At 48.0% G+C, this 17,930-nt stretch overlaps 1 protein-coding gene across 2 annotated transcripts in view; it reads right to left on the bottom strand.

The window, feature by feature from the left end:
* Nucleotides 1–17,545, bottom strand: part of Cdh3 (cadherin 3) — a 44,970-nt gene extending 27,425 nt beyond the window's left edge. For both annotated transcript variants that reach the window (XM_057753705.1, XM_057753706.1), the window contains exons 1-2: nt 17,487–17,545; nt 17,144–17,264 (exon numbers count right to left, since the gene is read on the bottom strand). In XM_057753705.1, the coding sequence (XP_057609688.1) occupies nt 17,144–17,264; nt 17,487–17,534 (169 nt within the window). In that variant the 5' untranslated portion in view covers nt 17,535–17,545. The remainder of the gene's footprint in view (nt 1–17,143; nt 17,265–17,486) is intronic.
* Between the last annotated feature and the right edge of the window lie 385 nt (nt 17,546–17,930).

The following is a 17,930-nucleotide window of genomic DNA, read 5'->3' as shown; positions in this document are numbered from 1 at the left end:
AGGCCTCCCGTGAAGGCTGGCCTCAGATCTTAGACTGACACCACTATAAACCTCAGGTCCTGGAGCTGTGGAAGAAAGGAAGCGTTTTAAGCAGATTTATGCAAACTGATGGGCATTGTGCTGAGGATATCTGCTTGACTTTAGGTTAGAAATGCCCAGACTCCTTCCTTCCCACGCCCAAGGAAACAGCCTTGAAAGTGGGCACTGGACTTCTCAGTCACAATACGAAGGTGCTACATAGCTCCAATGTCCAAATATGTTAGACGCTCTGGCAAAAGAAAATGACCCATCTGAGAACCAAAGACCCATCAGAGTGATCAATCAGTCCTGGCCTATTTCCTGCTGATATCGGGTGTTAGACTAGAGGAAAAGGGAAGTATCTACCTGATCAACAGTTGTAAGAGTGGCAGGAGACACTGCCTTCAAAGTCTCAGTTCTACTTTGTCTGGGGACATATCTGCCTCACAGAGCAAACAAGATTCTGAAGAGTGTTAGGATGAGAGGCACAGAGGAAAAGCATGTAGAACTGACTGGAAAGATGTTGGGGTTTTCCAAAGTAAAGCTGTGTGTACACACACACACACACACATACACACACACACACACTGAAAAATACTAATTGAAAGGCCATTGCTAAGTTGGGTGGTAGTGGCGCACGCCTTTAATCCTAGCACTTGGGAGGCAGAGGCAGGCGGATCTCTGAGTTGGAGGCCAGCCTGGTCTACAAGAGCTAGTTCCAGGACAGGCTCCAAAGCTACAGAGAAACTCTGTCTTGAAAAACCAAAACAAACAAACAGACAACAAAAAACCCATAAATAACCCCTTTGACCTGAGTACGGTGCCAGAAATTATCCCAGATATGGCAAAAATAGACCTACGAGGATCCTTAAATCTGTTGCTTACATAGAAGAGAAAGAAAGGACACAATAACCTTCCAATGGAATGCTTGACTAGGCTGTATTACAGGTGCTCGAATATCTACACTATAGCCTCAAATACTATAAAAGAAATCCTCCCAAGGAAAAACAGTGCTCTACAAAGCAGGGAAAAGATCACAAAGAGCCATTTATAGTACACGTCCAACAATTATATATTATTAATAGTTTCACACCGCACAAATGAGGAGGGATGGAGCCGAGCCCTGTCTTTGAACCCTGTCCATGAGGCATCGTTTAAACAAGGGGATACCAAGATGGACAGCTGTGGTGGCATGTGCTCATATACAGCAACAGCAAAGGCTGAGGCACAAAAAGATGGCAGTGGGAAACAATGTTGAATAGGACTAGAACTGAGCAGACCAATGGGGAGAGGCCGCAGGGTAGAGAAGCATGCGGGGAATGTATCCACTATGCAGGCTGAGAGCCCCTGTGCTTCTGGCTGAACTGTCCCAGGGCATGCTGGAGGGTCCATCCCCACGCTAGCTTCACTGAAGTTAATCTCCAGCACGCTTGGGGGTCCAGTGCTTCTCCAGAGTGCCAACAGTGGCCAGGCTGAAACCCCACCACGAGGTTCTGGAGACGCACCCTGAATCTACTGTCTTCTGGAGGGCTAAAGGATGGGATTCTTGTTTGAAACTCATCAATAATGTGGCACTGATCCTAGGATGAATGAGTGGGGTGCCCCTGTAACACGGAACTCAGGAGGGTCACAGGACCAGACGAAGCTCATGTGTTCAAGGGACTACAGAACACAGTCCACGTCCAACCGCATCTACCTAAGACTCTGCTTTCAGAAAACAGAAACAAAAGGGCTAGAGAGATGGCTCAGAGGTTAAGAGCATTTACTGCTCCTGCAGAGGACCCTTGCTTAGTCCTCAGCACCCAGACTGGGTGGCTTGCAGCTGCCTGTAACTGGTTCCAGGAGTTTCTGATGTTCTCTTTTGGCTTCTACCAGCACTAGCATGTACGTGGTGCACACAAACTCATGTAGGTACATATAGATACGATAGCAGCCCATCAGAGAGAAAGTCATTCCATCCTGCAGGGGAGCTCCTTGAGACGGAAGGTAAACAACTCAAGATAGCTCAGGAAGTACCTGAAACTGACCAGATTCACTAACACCCCCATCCTCCCCCCTCCCCCCAGCCAGAGCAGTTGAGCTGCCAAGAAGACTGAGACCAGACCAGCTTCCTGGAGAAAGCAAAAGCCAGCTGGGTTGTCTGGAAGAGGTCTAGACCAGAGTTCCCTGGAAAGGACAGTCTCCAACCAAACGAGCTATCGGCAAGCAGTGCAGTGCGCTCCAGGTGCCCAGCTTTTCTGAGCTGTCACGCATGCTGGGGTGGGCTTTGGTGATGCTTTTGAGTCATTTCTGCCCCTCACTCATATCCCTCTAAGTAGCCCCATTAAAAATAAGCAGTCTTTGGTGGTTTCTGTGCTTTGGTCTATTTATTATGGGTTCCCAATCTGGGTGTTTCATCTCCCCAGAAACTTTTTTTTTTTGTCAAACAACACATACATATACATTAAAAAACAAATCTTTAAAACAAACAAAACCCCTCAAAAACATTAATATGCAATCCTTACCTCCACTTTCCAGCCACATCCTAGCCCTTCTTTTCTAACCCCTCATCTTCAACTTCACTTTGCTTATTAGTAGTAGTAACTTTCTCTAAGACAGGCTTTTATATAGCCCTGTCTGGCCTGAACTTCCTACTAGACCACAGTGGGCTTGAATTCATGGAGATCCACCTGCTTCTGCCTCCCAAATAGTGGAATTAAAGGCAAGAGTCAGGACCAGATGTGGTGGTGCATGAAGGGATTCTAGCCAGCCTGGATTCGGCAACCATGACTCTGGCAGGCCTTGCTCTTCTCCCCCAATCCCTCTGCCTTGCTAAAAACCACTAGATGACATAGATTACATCCCTAAAGCTGGCCACCAAGGTCTGTTCCCTTATTTAGCTACTTCCTCCTCCTGAGGCTCACAACTAAAGTCCAGCTACCAAACTATCAGGTCTAGCAATCAAGAGCCCCATTTGGCTACCCTACATGCCCAGTTAAAACTAAACACCTCATCCTAACACAGGGTTGCCCTCCCCTTTTCTTTATAAACCGCCATTTTCCTGCGTGCCGCCTCCGTTTCCTCTCCATCTCCTCCAACCAGTGGCAGTCTTTGTTCCCCTCCAGGAAGAATATCCCTTTCCCTTGTTCCCTTCACCTTCTCCTCATCCTCTACTTCCTGCCTTTGTCTCTCATTCCCTGCCCTCTGTCCCTCTGGGGCAAATGACTCTCCTTGTCCTGAGCTGATACCAATCTCTTACAGTGCATCAGCACCGGAGGTAGAAACAGGGATCTCTGTGAGTTCCAGATCAGCCAGGCTACACAGCAAGATTCCCCCCGACCTGAAAGGCATGCATTACCATGCCTAATTATTATCATTTTTTGTTTGTTTTCAAAACAGGACCTCATTATATGGTTTTGGCTGTCCTGGAACTCACTACATAGATCAGGCTGGCCTTGAACTCACGGAGATCAGTCTGCCCCTGTCTGTGTTAGGATTAAAAGTGTGCATGACTGCAGCCAGCTAATTATTATTTTTTGAGACAGAATTTCATGTAGCCCAGACTGCACTCAAATCCATATGTACCCAAGGCTTGCCCTGAACTCCTGATCCTCCTTCCTCTACTTCTCATCGTGCCCAGCTAATATCTTTATTTTCAAAATGCATTTAAATTTGTTTTTGGTTTTATTCTGTGTGTATGAACGCTTTACCTGTACGTATATATGTGCATCACATGCGTGACTGGTGCCCACGGAGGTCAGAAGAGGCGCTGGATCCTCTGTAACTGTGTTAAGAACAGTTATGAGCCATCATGTGGGTATCGGAACTTGAACTTGGGTCTCCTGCAAGAACAGTCAGTGTTCCTAACCACTGAGCTATCTCCAGTCCCTAACACCTCTATTTCACAGATGAGAAACTAAGGTGCAGTGCTTGGAAAAACAGTCTGACCTGGGAGCTGCAGCTAATAAGTGAACAGACCCAGCCCAAGCACCCTACACGTCACACTACTGATAAACTTTTACAAACTTCAACTACAGAAGTGTGAAATGAGGGGCTGGAGAGATGGCTTAGCAGGTAAGAACACTGGCTGCTCTTGCAGAGCAGTTCCCAACATCCACATGGCAGCTCACAGCTGTCTGTAACTCCAGTTCCAGGGGATCCGACACCCTCACACAGGCACACATGCAGGCAAAACACCAGTGCACATGAAATAAAAATAAATCATTACAAAGAAAATACAAGTTTGAAATGATTCCACAAACAAAGCCCCCCCTTCGTGTGCAAAGTTTAAAGACACACAAATCCGGCCAGGCGGTGGTGGCACATGCCCTTAGTCCCAGCACTTGGGAGGCAGAGGCAGGCGGATCTCTGTGCATTTGAGGCCAGCCTGGTCTACAAGAGCTAGTTCCAGGACAGGCTCCAAAGCCACAGAGAAACTGTCTCAAAAAACAAAACAAAACAAAAGACACACAAATCCCTGTTTTGGGGGCTGGAGCGATGGCTCAGAGGTGAAGAGTTCCGGCTGCTCCTCTAGAGAACCTTGGTTCGGTTCCCAGCACCGACATAGTGGCTTACAACTGTCTGTAACTCCAGTTCCTGGGGATCTGATGCCTTCTTTTGACTTTCCTGGGCACACATATGATGCACTTATATACATGCAGGCAGAGCATCATAGAAAATAAATCTTTAAAACAACAACAACAAAACCTAAATCCCAAATATCTTGTATTAAAAATAACTGTAGAAAGTCACACAGCTGTTAGGCTGCAGAGGCGGTGGGGCTGTAAACTCCCGTCTGGCGGGGCCATGCACACACATTTGTTCACATGCAAACATACGTCTCAAATCATGGGTGTTATGAATTATTTGAGGCTTTCCGGAATGTACCCTTTACATCAATGCAACTGGGCCCTGCCCAAGACTGTCTCCCACGGCACTATCTGGGATTAAGAAAGAATTTATATATCTCTTTCAGTGGGAAAATAAGATCAGAAACCATCTTTTAGGGAGTAAAAGACTTGCTAGCAGAATCTGAAGTCTAAAGAAAACTCTGAGGGGAGAAAAATGCGTTTTTCTTTTCTTGTTCTGTCTGAACCGCTTTCAAGCTCTGAGTGGTTGAGAAAAATGTCAGTGTGAATACATTTGGCAGTTCACGTCTAAGTCTTTAAACTTTCAACTGTCTTGGTTTTGGGTGGTTTCAGATGCTTTGGAAACATTCACATTATGGAGTCATAAAAAATGTTACTGTGAAAACTAATGATTTTTAAATAGTGCAGATGCCTTATCTTGGGCTTGCAGCACAGCCCGGCCATAAAAGCTCAGTTCGCCTGCACGGGGCTAAGGCGCACAGCCCACTCCATCACTTCTTAGCTGCTGTCTTTCCTAATAAGGCGGCTCCTGATAGATTTCGAAAAATCCAAACACTTCACAATTTTTATGCTAGCTCCTCCCCACCACCACATCTGTAAAAGATAAAAACAGAGGGCTGGCTCAAATAAATCATGTCCTGTCTACCACTGGAAGACTCCGGAGTGGTCAAAATCAAGATAGATGTGCGTTTCACAATCTGGAACGATGCCTGCATCTTTTAGCAAGCCAGGCAAGCTGTATAGTAACATGTATGCATGACACAGTCCAGTTGTTAAAAATTCTTGTGTGTGTGTTCATGTTTTCGTATAGCCGTTGAATTAGCTTGCCGCCAAGACTGATATCCCAAGCTCAACTCCTGGTGTCCACACTGCAGAAAGAGAAAACCTGACTCCAAACTGTCTACATACACAAATAATGTTTTAAGAAATTAAAGAATCTACAAAATAGGAATATATTAAGCCACTAACTGTGCTTGCTCATAGGGAGTAGAATCTGGAAAAAGAACTACCTTGTATGTATTTAAGATTTGCTGCTACTGACGAGGAGTTAGTCTGCTAAGTCCAAATTCTATGTCTGCTACGCTCAGTGTGACCTGGGGGCGGGGGGTTACTTAACTCATGTCAGTTCCCTCACCTGTAAAACTGGGTGACGGTACCTCCTTTAAACAATGCTTGAGACTTTAATGAGCCAGTACATATCGAGAGCTTAGAATCACGCCTGTCACATAGAAAGGGCCACACATTTTACTGTAAAAGTGTTTACATCTATAGGGAGCATATGTGCATGGTTTAATTAAAACCTCAGGGGTTGGAGAGACGGAAGCAGTCAAGAGCACACACCACTCTCACAAAAGATAAACTTGCAAACTATTGGCTCACAGGCCAAAGGTAGGGATGAACCCAGTGGGAGTAGGGTTCAGTCCAAACTGGGGAATGCAGGGAAACTCCGGAATGGAATAAAGACCATAAAGGATAAGGATAAAAAGGTCTGGGAGGCTGTTGGGAAGCTGGGCTGAGGGACTCCATAGGAAGAGGGCTGGGTGTGGGGCTCGTGTCTTGTTCTGGCTTGTACGTGGGGAACCCACAAGCAGCTCTTTACCCTATGCCTAAAGATACAAGACAGGGCTTGTCCCATGAAGGCAGCTCAGCCAACAGTTAGCCTGAAGCAGGACACCCAGGATGTGCCAAGAGGCACGGAACCCTTAGCAGACCCTCCAACTGTCTCTCCAAATAGCCTGAGCAGAACCCTCCTCGTAGCCCCAGGGCACTGGGGCACTCAAGAGCGTCCAGGTGGAGCTTAGAGGAACTAGCCTCGGGTCACACAGTTTGGGGTAAGCATCAAGATAGAAATTTCCCCTTTCTCCTGAGTTCAATTCCCGGCAACCACATGGTGGCTCACAACCATCTGGAACGAGGTCTGGTGCCCTCTTCTGGCCTGCAGACATACACACAGACAGAATATTGTATACATAACAAATAAATAAATATTTAAAAAAAAAGAAATTTCCCCTTTCCTTTAAGTACATAGGTCTGTCTCTTCTGGCCGTTTTAACCAGAGTCTAAAGGGATCTGGGGGATGGGGACATGATCTTTCCATACAGCCCAGGTTAGCATTACTCATGGTCCTCCCACCTCAGTTTCCTGAGCACTAGGATTACAGACCTGTGCTACATGCTCAGTTTAGATGGTGGTTCTCATTTCTCTATAAAATGACCAACAACCGTGAGATGGGTCAGTGAGTAGAGGTGCCTGCCACCAAGCCCGACGGCCTGAGTTTGATCTTCAGGACCCACACAGTAGAAGGAGAGAACCAACTCCTACAAGCTGTCCTCTGACCTTTAAGTGTCTGCTATTGCACACACACACACACACACACACACACACACACACACAACTATAACAAGAGACAGATCAGGAAAGGTCCTATGGTCCTCAAGTTTGAGAAAGGAAGCCAGGCCTGGCAGAACATGGATGTAATTCTACCACCTAGGAGGCTGCAGCAGGAAGGTCTCCAGTTCCAGGATAGCCTGTGTCTCAAGAGTTAAGAGATTCTTTTAGAAATATGAACATGCACTCCCGTGAACGTAATTCTAGGGATCAAAGACTTGCTAATCATGCGCTCTACCACCGAGCTAGCTATACCTCCAGTCCTCTGAGGCAGTCTATTTATGTATTTATCAAGACAGGCTGCTCTGCTCCACAGTTTCTGCCCCAGACTCTTGAGTCCTAGAATTACAGGCATGCACCATCACGCCCAGCTTTCAGGCGCCTTCAATTCTCCTGCCTCCACCTTCCAAGTCCTAGGATCCCTGGCATGTCCCACAATGCCTGGCCCTTAGGCACTCTCCAATGAGCCAAGATGGGATCCTGAGGTTAAAGGGAGAGGAAGGTCTGGGATTACAGCTCCTCAGCCCAGAGCTCTCCCTTCAGGCCACGAGGGGAAGCAGGGGAAGCGGTCCACCATCTGTACTCATCAAGTCAGGTTCCCCCACACACCTGGCTGTGTGGCTCTGAGCCATCTTCTCTGTTGCTAAATCAGGGACAAAGGCGAAGCAGGAGTTTAAAGAGGTTTGCTTTCCTAGGATGAGGTATTTCTGAGCGAGAACAGGGCAGCTGCAGCCTGCACCCTACGTAGCTAGTGGAGTTTCTAGGCCACTGTTGCTAAAGCTCCCAGGAACCCAGAAGGGTGAGGTTTGGAATCTGGCAGTGGTTAGGAAGTCTTTCAAGCTCCACTATCCAAGGTCAGGGGTGGGAGGTGTGGGTCAAGCCGAGGCAGAGGATGAACAGCCAGTGGCAGTGTCTGCTAAGAACGTCAGCCTGAGCCCTGCCAGGCCTGGTATCTGAACCCCACCCCCATCCTAAAGGAGATGCCACAGCGGTCGGACGGAAGTGTTCAGTCTCACCACTCCAGTTCATGGTGATTAACAGAGTCCAGGGGAGGGAACAGGAATTCAAGGCTCCTGAGTCAGAGGTTAACTATTTCCAATCTTCCCCTGGCTTGTCTGGGGCCAGAGGACTAGCAATAGCTCTCCCTCAACCACCTGATTCCCACATGGTTAGTACTGTACGCTTAGGGGGGCTCAAAGCCCGATTCCATAGCTTTCTAGTAGATGACACTAGGCAAGTCACAAAATTACTAACGTAGGTTTCCAATCCAGCTAACTGGGGCCAATTCCACCCGTCCCGTGGGGCCTTTTAGGAGGATTAAAGGGGCTTAGTACATAAAGGACAAAGTGTGATTCTGGAATGCGTAAGCTCTCAAGAAGTGGCACTCAGGGGCTGGTGAGATGAGTCAGTGGATAAAGGTGCTTGCCACCAAGCCTGGCAACCACGTTTGATCGCCTGGATCCCACATGGCAGAAGGAGAGAGGCGACTCTTGGGAGCTGTCCTCTGACCTTCTCCACTCACGGATCCATGCACACATGAACACACAATAAATAAATATAATAAAAATAAAAGAGATCGCATTTAGACTGACGGCTTTTGGACCTTTTCTTGCTAGTTCCTCTGCCCAAATAAACGAAGTGAGGGATAAGGGTCAATGCACAAAACATCGTCTGGGCTGAGGAAAGCCAGGGAGGAGAGGCAAGGGTGGGGGACACAGCGTGGGGGTTCAGCATCCTGGTTTCAGCAAGGCTAGGGCAGGGCCTAGGCATCTGGCCTGCCTTTCCCGAACATTACCTCGCTGCCTTTGCTGAGGCTCAGACAGTCCTAAACAGTTCTCACTTCCCCTCTCCACTTTACACTCTGTGGTCCAGCCATATGAACTGGATTCAGTCCTGGAATCCATGCCAATCATCTGCAGGAGCATTCCCTGCCATATCTCATGTCCAGCTCTCTAGCCTGGTTCCTTCCCAGTCTCTAGGACATCATTTCCTATAGGTGCAGTCCTAGTATTCCCTTCTAATGTCAATCTCAACTCCTACCCACCCCAATACTTATTTTGCCTGTCTCTCCACTTTTCAAAGCAGCCTTTGAAGCTTAGGGGTTTTGTACATTTGTTCACTAATGGATCCCCAGCACCTAGAACGGAACCAGGTACACGCTGTAATCCCAGCACTAAGGAGGCTGAGAAGACAGGATCAGGACGATGTGCGCTACATAGTGTGAGCCTGTCTGAAGTAGGGTGAGGCATGGGGTGGTGTTGAATTGAGGATTAGCAATTACAGTTGCCTGAAGACTGACCCTGTGTGTATTTCTAATTGAGAGCTCACAACAAGCTATGGGTCTTGCTCAACTCTGAATATCTCACAGCAAGTACATGCCCAGGCATTTGTGGGCTGAATGACCACTTCAGCTTGGCTTTAGATCTCAGATACTTCACTGCTTCTATAATGAGGGGTGAACTGGATTTGACCATGGGACAGAATGAGAAAGCTGCTTCCCGCCCTTGCCCTGGCCAGGACGAAAATCTCTGCCTAGAAAGCTACAGCCCTTGTCAGGCTTTGTGCTGGTTTGAAGAGAATGGCTCCCGTAGGCTCATATTTGAGTGTCTGGTTCCCAGCTGGTGGACTGTTTAGGAAGGATTAGGAGGTGTGGTCTTGTTGGAGGAGGGTGTCACTGGGGGTGGGTCACACCAGGCCCAGTCTCTCTCTGCCTCCTGTTTGTGGATCAGCTGTAAGCTCTCAGCTACTGCTCTAGTCCATGCCTGTGTGCCCTCACACTTCCCACCATGACGGTCATGAACTAACCCTCTGAGATCATAAGAAAGACCCTAATTAAATGTTTTCTTTTAGAAACTGCCTTGGTAATGGTATCTCTTTACAGAAATAGAACAGTGACTAAGACAGGTTTCCTTCCTATCTTGGAGAAAAGGAACAACCTTTAACTTAACAGCAAACAGGATGAGAGTCTCCCCAAGGTAAAGGACCAAATGCACACTAAAAACCTGCTCTGTCCTTAGCACTTGGCCATATGGGAAACCAGTCTAGGAGGTAACAGCAACCAAAAGACAGCATCTATCTTAGGACAGAGGACAGCTATCAGCTTGATCTAATACCATATAGTACTGGGCTACACAGGAGACCCAGGGTTAACCCAGCAAATGTGTTCAGAAAGGGACACAGGTTCAGAAGAAGATGAGAATAAAAATCTTCATGGGCTGGGCATGGGACACATCTTTATTCCCAGCACTTGGGAGGCTAAGGTAGGTAAATTTCCAAGAGTTCAAAGTCAGCTCAGTCTATGTGAGTTCCATGCATGCCAGGGCAACATTATGAGAACCTGTCTCAAAAAGATAAAAGGATGTTCATGAGGGAAGACGGGAGTGTAGCTTAGTGGCAAAGAACCTGTGTAGCATGTACTTTAGAGTCCCTGTAGGAAGCGGGGGACTGTGTGTGTGTGTGTGTGTGTGTGTGTGTGTGTACAGAGTACTGTTACTAATAGCCAAAACTACTCAAATGGCCATTGACAGCCTTGCGGAACCACAGACGGGTCACACAGTGAGATAAAACAGTGAGACTCAAACTGCCCTCACACCCAGAATCACGATGAAGATCTCAACATGAGCAACGAAAGAAGCCAGGCCCAAGAGCATATAGTTCATTTCATATCTTTCTTTCCTTTAACACAAGGTCTTACAATGTAGCCCATGCTAGCCTTGAACTCAAGACTCTCCTGCTGTCTTTCCCTTCTGTGCTGGAATTACAGTCATGCATCACCACCATTCCCAGTTTATATGATCTTTCCTGTCTGTTTCTTATTAGCTTTTTATTTAGTTTGTGTGTGTGTGTGTGAGAGAGAGAGAGAGAGAGAGAGAGAGACAGAGAGACAGAGAGACAGAGAGACAGAGAGAGAGACAGAGAGAGAGAGAGAGAAAGAGCATCACAGCACATGCACCCACATGCAGGAAGGAGAACAACTTTCAAGAATCAATTCTTGCTCTCCACCATGTAGGTTCCAGGAACTGAACTCAGGTTTGGCAGTAGGTGTCTATCTGCTGAGCCATCTCATTGGCCCATTTGTTTTTTTGAGACAAGTTCTTAAATATCCCAGGCTGAGGGTGATCTAGAATTTCTGATCTTTCTGCCATTAGTTCCTAGGTGCTGGGGTTGCTGGGAGAGTAGTACACGACTATTCATAACATTCTAATGCAGGCAAGTTAATCTAGGGTATCAGAAGTCAGAATCATAGTTATCTTGAGAGAAGGGTAGCTGGAAGGCAAGGGGCATCTGAGTTACTAGTGATGCCATTTCTTGATCTGTGTGCTAGGTACATGGGCATTTTAAGCTGGTGATGCCAATAAGCTAATTAATTTGGCACTTATCTCAACATATTTATTCTTTTCTTAAAATTACATTTATTTGCCAGGTGCTGGTGATGCATGCTCTAAATCCCAGCACTTGGGAGGCAAAGGCGGGTGGATCTCTCTGAGTTCGAAGCCAGCCTGGTCTACAGTGTGAATTCCAGGACAGCCAGGACTACACAGAGAAACTTTGTCTCGAAAACCAAAAAATAAATGATAAATAAATTACGTTTATTTAGTTAGCTATGTCAAGGGAAGGAGAGAAAGCCAATTTACCTGGTATGCATATGGAGGTCAAAGGACAACCTGCACGAATGGCTACATCTCTTTCCACCACGTGGGTCCTAGAGATCAAATTCGGGTCAATGGGCTTGGAGACAAGTGCCCCAATGTGCTGCCATCTTTCCGGCCCTCAACAGAAGTTACTTTTCAACATCAGTCTTCTAACAGAGACTGTCTGGCATCAGGACAGAAGCCTCCCTGATCTTGGCAGGCACCTTCTCTCCTCCTCTCACCCCCTGACCCACGTGTCTCACAGAACTTCAGCTTCTGACCCTAGCTGCTCACCGTCCTTCAAAAGTGACACCTTCCTCCTGATGCAGTAGGGAGGTGAGAACACTTGTTCTGGGTAACCTAGGAACACAGTGCTAGGAGAGGAGGTGACTAGAGGTTTGAGACCTGCTCCCCTGACACAATGGAAGGTGACAGAGGGCAGTTTTCAGCAACCAGCCCTCCCCCCTTCCTAGCGAGGAAGGCAGCTGGCTGGGCTCCAAACCCCAGTTCCCTACCCTTCATTCCTCGGAGGCAGATTTATGGGGCACTACAGAATCCCCTTGGGCTATGGAAGCAACCAACTAGGACTTACATTCTGGACTCTCTGCTGATTCTGCCCCAGTGACTCCATTTTACATCTAAGGGGAAGGTACTATCACCTGCTTTGCCAGGCAACCATAGCACTAAAGAATAGCTCACACCAGACTGTAAGCTTCCTAAAGGCAGGGACTTACATTCATTCATCGTTAGATAAACTTCTAAAACAGACCCTGAAACATTCAGATCTTGGTTACATGTATGTAAAAAGGATGGCCTATAACTGAAAACTAAAGGCGGGGTTTTTATACTGATGGCTGAGCTAAACACAATCATCCTGAAACTAACCCAAGCTCAGTCACGGTCATTAGTGAAAGCTTCCATGGTTAGCTTCCAGTCTTACCCAAAGGCTTCCTAAGAATTGGTCAATACTGCTGAGGGGGTCCCAATTAGGGCCTGAGTGTCCCTGATCAATGTCATGAAGCTGTTTCTCTCAGCTGCTCAACATCAAGGATGGGTAGGTGGCCGTGGCTCCTCACCTCTGACTACTACACTACACTCCTACCTCACGAGTTCCCTCCTCTTTCCTCTCCTTTGTCTCCGCTCTCGGATCGCACAGGCCCCATTAGGATGGGCTGGAAGAGGGCAACATCCCTGTTCTCTTCACTTCCAAATTAACTTCTCTAGTCAAGCTCCTAATACTAGGACCCCGAGAGACTGAATCCTGCGGAGAAGTGTTTCTGGAAAACCCTACAATAAGAAAATCTGACTATCTGGGCATGGTGGCATATGCCTTTAATCCCAGCACTCGGGAGGCAGAGGTAGAGCGGGTGGTCTCTGTGAGTTGGAGGCCAGCCTGGTCTAAATAGTGAATTCCAGGCCAGCGAGGGTTACATAGTGAGATCCTGTCTTAAAAAACAAAACAAACAAACAAACAAAAAAATGAACAAACAGGGCTGAAGAGAAGGCTCAGACATTAAAGGCTAGGCTCACGGCCAAAACAACAACAAACCAACCAAACAAGCAAAAGACTACGAACTCACGGAAGTAGGGTCTGTGACTGGTGGCTGTGAGATTCGAGATCCAGCATTCATTCTGATTATGCCTCCCACACAACAGGGAGTCAGAAAATTCTTCAAGTTCTAGCTGGGGGCTGCGACAATGACCGTGGTAAAATCACAACCACTAGAATTCCTGTTGTAAAATGGGTTGGCCAGCCGGGTACGGCAGAGGCAAGACAATCTCTCCGAGTCCAAAGTCAGCCTGATCTACACAGTTCCAGGCTAGCCAGAACTACATAATGAGACCCTAATCTTTAAAAATGGGATGGGGGGCAAAAAATAGACTGACCTTCACAAAGATTGTCTTGATTTCTTCCAGTGGACCTCCTGGGCCTTGGATGGGTAACAGGAAGTAAAGTTTTGTCTGGGAGCCTCAAAGATGTTTCTGAACTGTCGAACAAATTAAACCAAGGAAGCCGCCCCTTTGTCTCTCCACCTTTAAACCTCTGGCAGGGTCTGGCTATGGGTTTTCTCAAGTCCCAGCTCTGAGATTAAGACCTCAAAGTATTTAATATTCACCTTCCCTGCTTCAAGGGAATGTTAGGAGGGTAAAGCAAGCTCGGAGCTGTGCAAGGGCTTTGAAGAGGAAGGTAGACACACAAACAAGGTGCTAATTATACCAGACCTTTCTTTTGAGCTTGACTTCACAGCCGCTTATAATATCCATAACCCAGGGGCAAAGAGGGATTATAATATGGAAAGTATTGTTTGCCTGGCCAAACTTGAGGGTTCGTATGTACCCGCAGGATAACCCCTTCAACCTTGTCAGATCCAAGGGCGTTGATGTTTTAAGAAGGGGGACTAGGGTGGCATTACTGAAGCAGAAGCTTCTCAGCAGGTGAAGACCATGAGGAAATATACTGGGGAATAAGGCATCTATTTTTGGTGTTGTTTGGGAGTTTCATTTATTTAAAATTTTAAAATTTAGTTTTGCAGGGGCTGGAGAGAGAGAGAGATCAGTGGTTGAGAGCACTGGCTCCTCTTCCAGAGGATCCAGATTCAATTCCCAGCACCCACAAGGCAGCTCACGCTGTCTGCAACAGTTCCAGGGGATCTGAGATCCTCATACTAATGCACATAAAATAAAGCTAAATAAACTTTAAAAAATTAGTTTTGCAGTGTTAAGGATCAAACTCAAGGCCTCATCTGCCACTGAGCTATAACCCACAATTCTTTTTATTTACCTTCTTTAAGAGATGGAATCTTGGGCTGGAGAGATGGCCTAGTGGTTCAGACCGGTAGTCGCTCCTGGAGAGGACTTGGGTTCAGTTCCTAGCACTCACATCGGGTGGCATACCTTCAGTTCCAGAGGACTGGTGCCCTCTCCTGGCCTCTGTGGGCACACACGTGGTGCACAAACATTCATGTAGATGAGTGCACACACACCTAGATAGGATACTCATTTGACTCAGCAGGTGAAAAAGCTTGCTGAGCACGTCTGAAAACTTGAGTTTAATCTTGAAAAAACCACGGAGGAAGGAGAGAATAGACTCCTGAATGCACCCTGGTCACAAATAATAAATATTGTTTTGTTTTTTGAGATAGGGTCTTAACTGTGTTGCCTTGGCTGTCCTGGAACTGGCTCTGTAGACCAGGTTGGACTCTAACTCAGAGATCACCTGCCTCTGCGTCCTGAGTGATGAGATTAAAGGCGTGTACGACCACACAAAACTATATTTTTTAAGACAGAGGATTTTGCTACCTTTTCTGTGTTGGCCGTGAATTCCCGGGGCCAAGGGATCCTGTCCCAGCTTCTGGGGTAGCCGGGACTACAAGCATGCCATCCAGCTTGAAGAGTCTCAACTTCCTAGCACCATATGGGCCCAGGAGCTTTTTCTTACTTTTAACCCAGAGTGGCTTCCCATTTCCAGGGAAGTCAAGGTGTGCTAAGCACATTAGCCCACTTTTTGTTTTATAAACCAGGTGCATTCTTGGCACAAACCTACCATTTTCACGACCATAAACCAGACATTCGAGAAAGCAGAATTTCCTTAGGAAAAAAAAGTTTTAAAATTCGTGACATCGCCGGCAAGCACTGGCCAACTCAATCACAAAATCAAAAACCTGATCAGCACTTGTCCACAACCTGGAGCCAAGTAAAGTGACAGCTAATCTGATATATATTTTTTTGCTTTGGTAAGGAAGATAAGACACTAACAACTCAAAGCCATACCTGCTCTGGGAATACAGCAGAGAATGCGATGGTGGGGGCGGGGAGGTGGATTTGGCAGAGGTCTGGTTAGCCAGAGTGCTTCCTCGGGGAGCCGGAATTGGATTTGGGGCCCTGTCCAAGTTAACATTTTTACAGGTTGGCTCAGTTGCAGTTTCTTAGCCCGCCAGTAATAAAGCCATGTGCAAGAATTTAAAGTTTATGAGGCATGGCCTCTTAATGCCTGGTCTCCCGCTCCCTACAGCCAAGCCTTTAAGGAACCTTGCCTAGCCTGGGTGTTAATTATTTTGTCAATCTGCAGAGTTATTTGAGCAAAGTTTTTTTGTTTGTTTAAGAAGTTCTATAGACTCAAGGGCCTCACTTTTTGTGGAGAAACAAAGGAGAGTCATTCTGCCCTTAAGCTGTGACACCCCCATATTCAGGCTGTGGACATGTGTACGGAGGGTGAGCATCTGACAGAAGCACTAAAAAATGCTAGGTGGTAAATGTTCTGAAAGTCGTTTAAACTATATATCCCCTCCCCAGAAAAAAACGCATGCAAAAGTCCTCTGGAACTTCACTCAAGGATCCCGAGTTACTCCTGGTTTAACAACGTCGGTTTGATCTACAGAGAAAAGCCCATTGTCCTCTCTAGTTAGGAGCCTCCACCAGCTGGTAGATGCTCGGGTCTCATGCATGGCACACGGGTTCTCAGCACCAAAATGACCCTCCACTTTCAAGTTTTTTTTTTTTTTTTTAATTTGAATGGAGAAAAGCGCAACTGAAAGATCAAAATGTGCTTTGATCAGTTTACTCAGACTCCTCCGGCTTGGGACACAGATGCGCCCTCCCCCACCCCTCCCACCCTGTGACTCAAGTGATCTAACATCCTACTACCAAGATGCTTGGAGTGCGGGACCTAGTGTGTCCCCTGTGCGTGATGGCCTCTGCCCAGGTGTGCCAGGCCATTCGCAGGCAGACTGCAGGGGCTCAGGCCCTCCGGGAAGGGCAGGGTTAAGAGTGCATTCCAGCCCGGGAAGAAGGGGGGTGGGGAGGGCAGCCCAGAGAAGAGAAACAGACCCGGTCTGTCTGTCGGAGACACAAAGCACGGTTCACAAAGGGGGCCCGAGTAGGGCGAAGGGGGCTGCCCGGGGCACCGCTCATCCCCACACCTGCGCGGGGGTTTTGGGAGGAATGTGCACTGCGCATTCCTCGGCTGTGGCCGGCGCGGGAGATGTTTTCCACGTCGGGGCTGGGTGAGGGGCTCAGTCACCAGGCACTAGGAGGTCAAGACAAGCAAGCAGCGGCTGCTGCGCAAGGAGGAGCTGGACTCGGGTGGGTGCACCGTTGCTCAGCCTTCTCGAGCCCATCCCAGCCCGGGAACCACTTTCTGTGCCTTCCCAGGATGTGAGGTGGCTCCAGACATCCCCAGCTCTGGTCCAGATACCCCATCGGAGGGTCACAGCAAAGCCGACCAAGTGTGATCTTCCGCTGGCTCCAGGAGGGTCTTACCTTTCCCCAGCGTTTGGCTGGGCTCCAGATCAATTCCTCCCGCCTCCAAGGTCACTTCAGCCTCCCCGAAGTGCACCGGGTAGGGTTCGGAGGCCACGCTTGGTAGCCAGCAAACCTGCGTCTGAGAGCAGAAGGGTTAAGAGGGAGGTTGAGTCACAGGCGTCCCCGGTTCTGCACACTCATCCCTGAGAGTCCTCGGTGGGCCCCCGTAACATCCTTGGCGCCAAGGAACACAGCCTTAAGGTCCGTGCCCCCCGCCCCCGCCCGACGCCCTCAGCGTGAGAACCCCGCCCGCTCTCCAGGGAGCAATCTGGGTTAGGACTAGTGCAAGGCACTGTGGTACCTGAAGCAGGAGGAGCAGGGAGGCGAGAGACCCACTAAGGAGTCCCATGACTGGAGGGAAGTGAAAAGGCTGCCGCGACGGTAGGACTAAAGTGCCTGGTACAGTTTTGAGCACCGCGGCTCACTAGAGCCCGCGGGAGGAGGCCAGGTGCGCTCAGGTAGCCGCTGATTGGTCCAACGTCACAAAGTCACGCCCCCTCGCAGGTGGAGCCGAGGCTAGCCTGCGGGAGGCACTCGCGAAGCCCCTGTGGACCCGCCCTGGTTCCCTCCTGCGACCTCCCTGCTCTTTTGGAATTACTCCTGAAAGGTATCCCGTTGCTCTTGCAGGGTTCTGGTTTCTCTGGAAAATAGTATAACAAAACAAAACCCCCAATCGACTCCACCTCAGCCCCTGTAGCACGAGAAGACAAATATTCCATTGCTGGCAACTACAACGGAAAAAAAG

Source organism: Chionomys nivalis, chromosome 21, assembly GCF_950005125.1.
Source record: "Chionomys nivalis chromosome 21, mChiNiv1.1, whole genome shotgun sequence".
In the NCBI taxonomy this organism is placed as follows: domain Eukaryota; kingdom Metazoa; phylum Chordata; class Mammalia; order Rodentia; family Cricetidae; genus Chionomys; species Chionomys nivalis.
The sequence above is the reverse complement of the archived record's forward strand: the minus strand, read 5'-3'. Positions and strand labels throughout refer to the sequence as shown.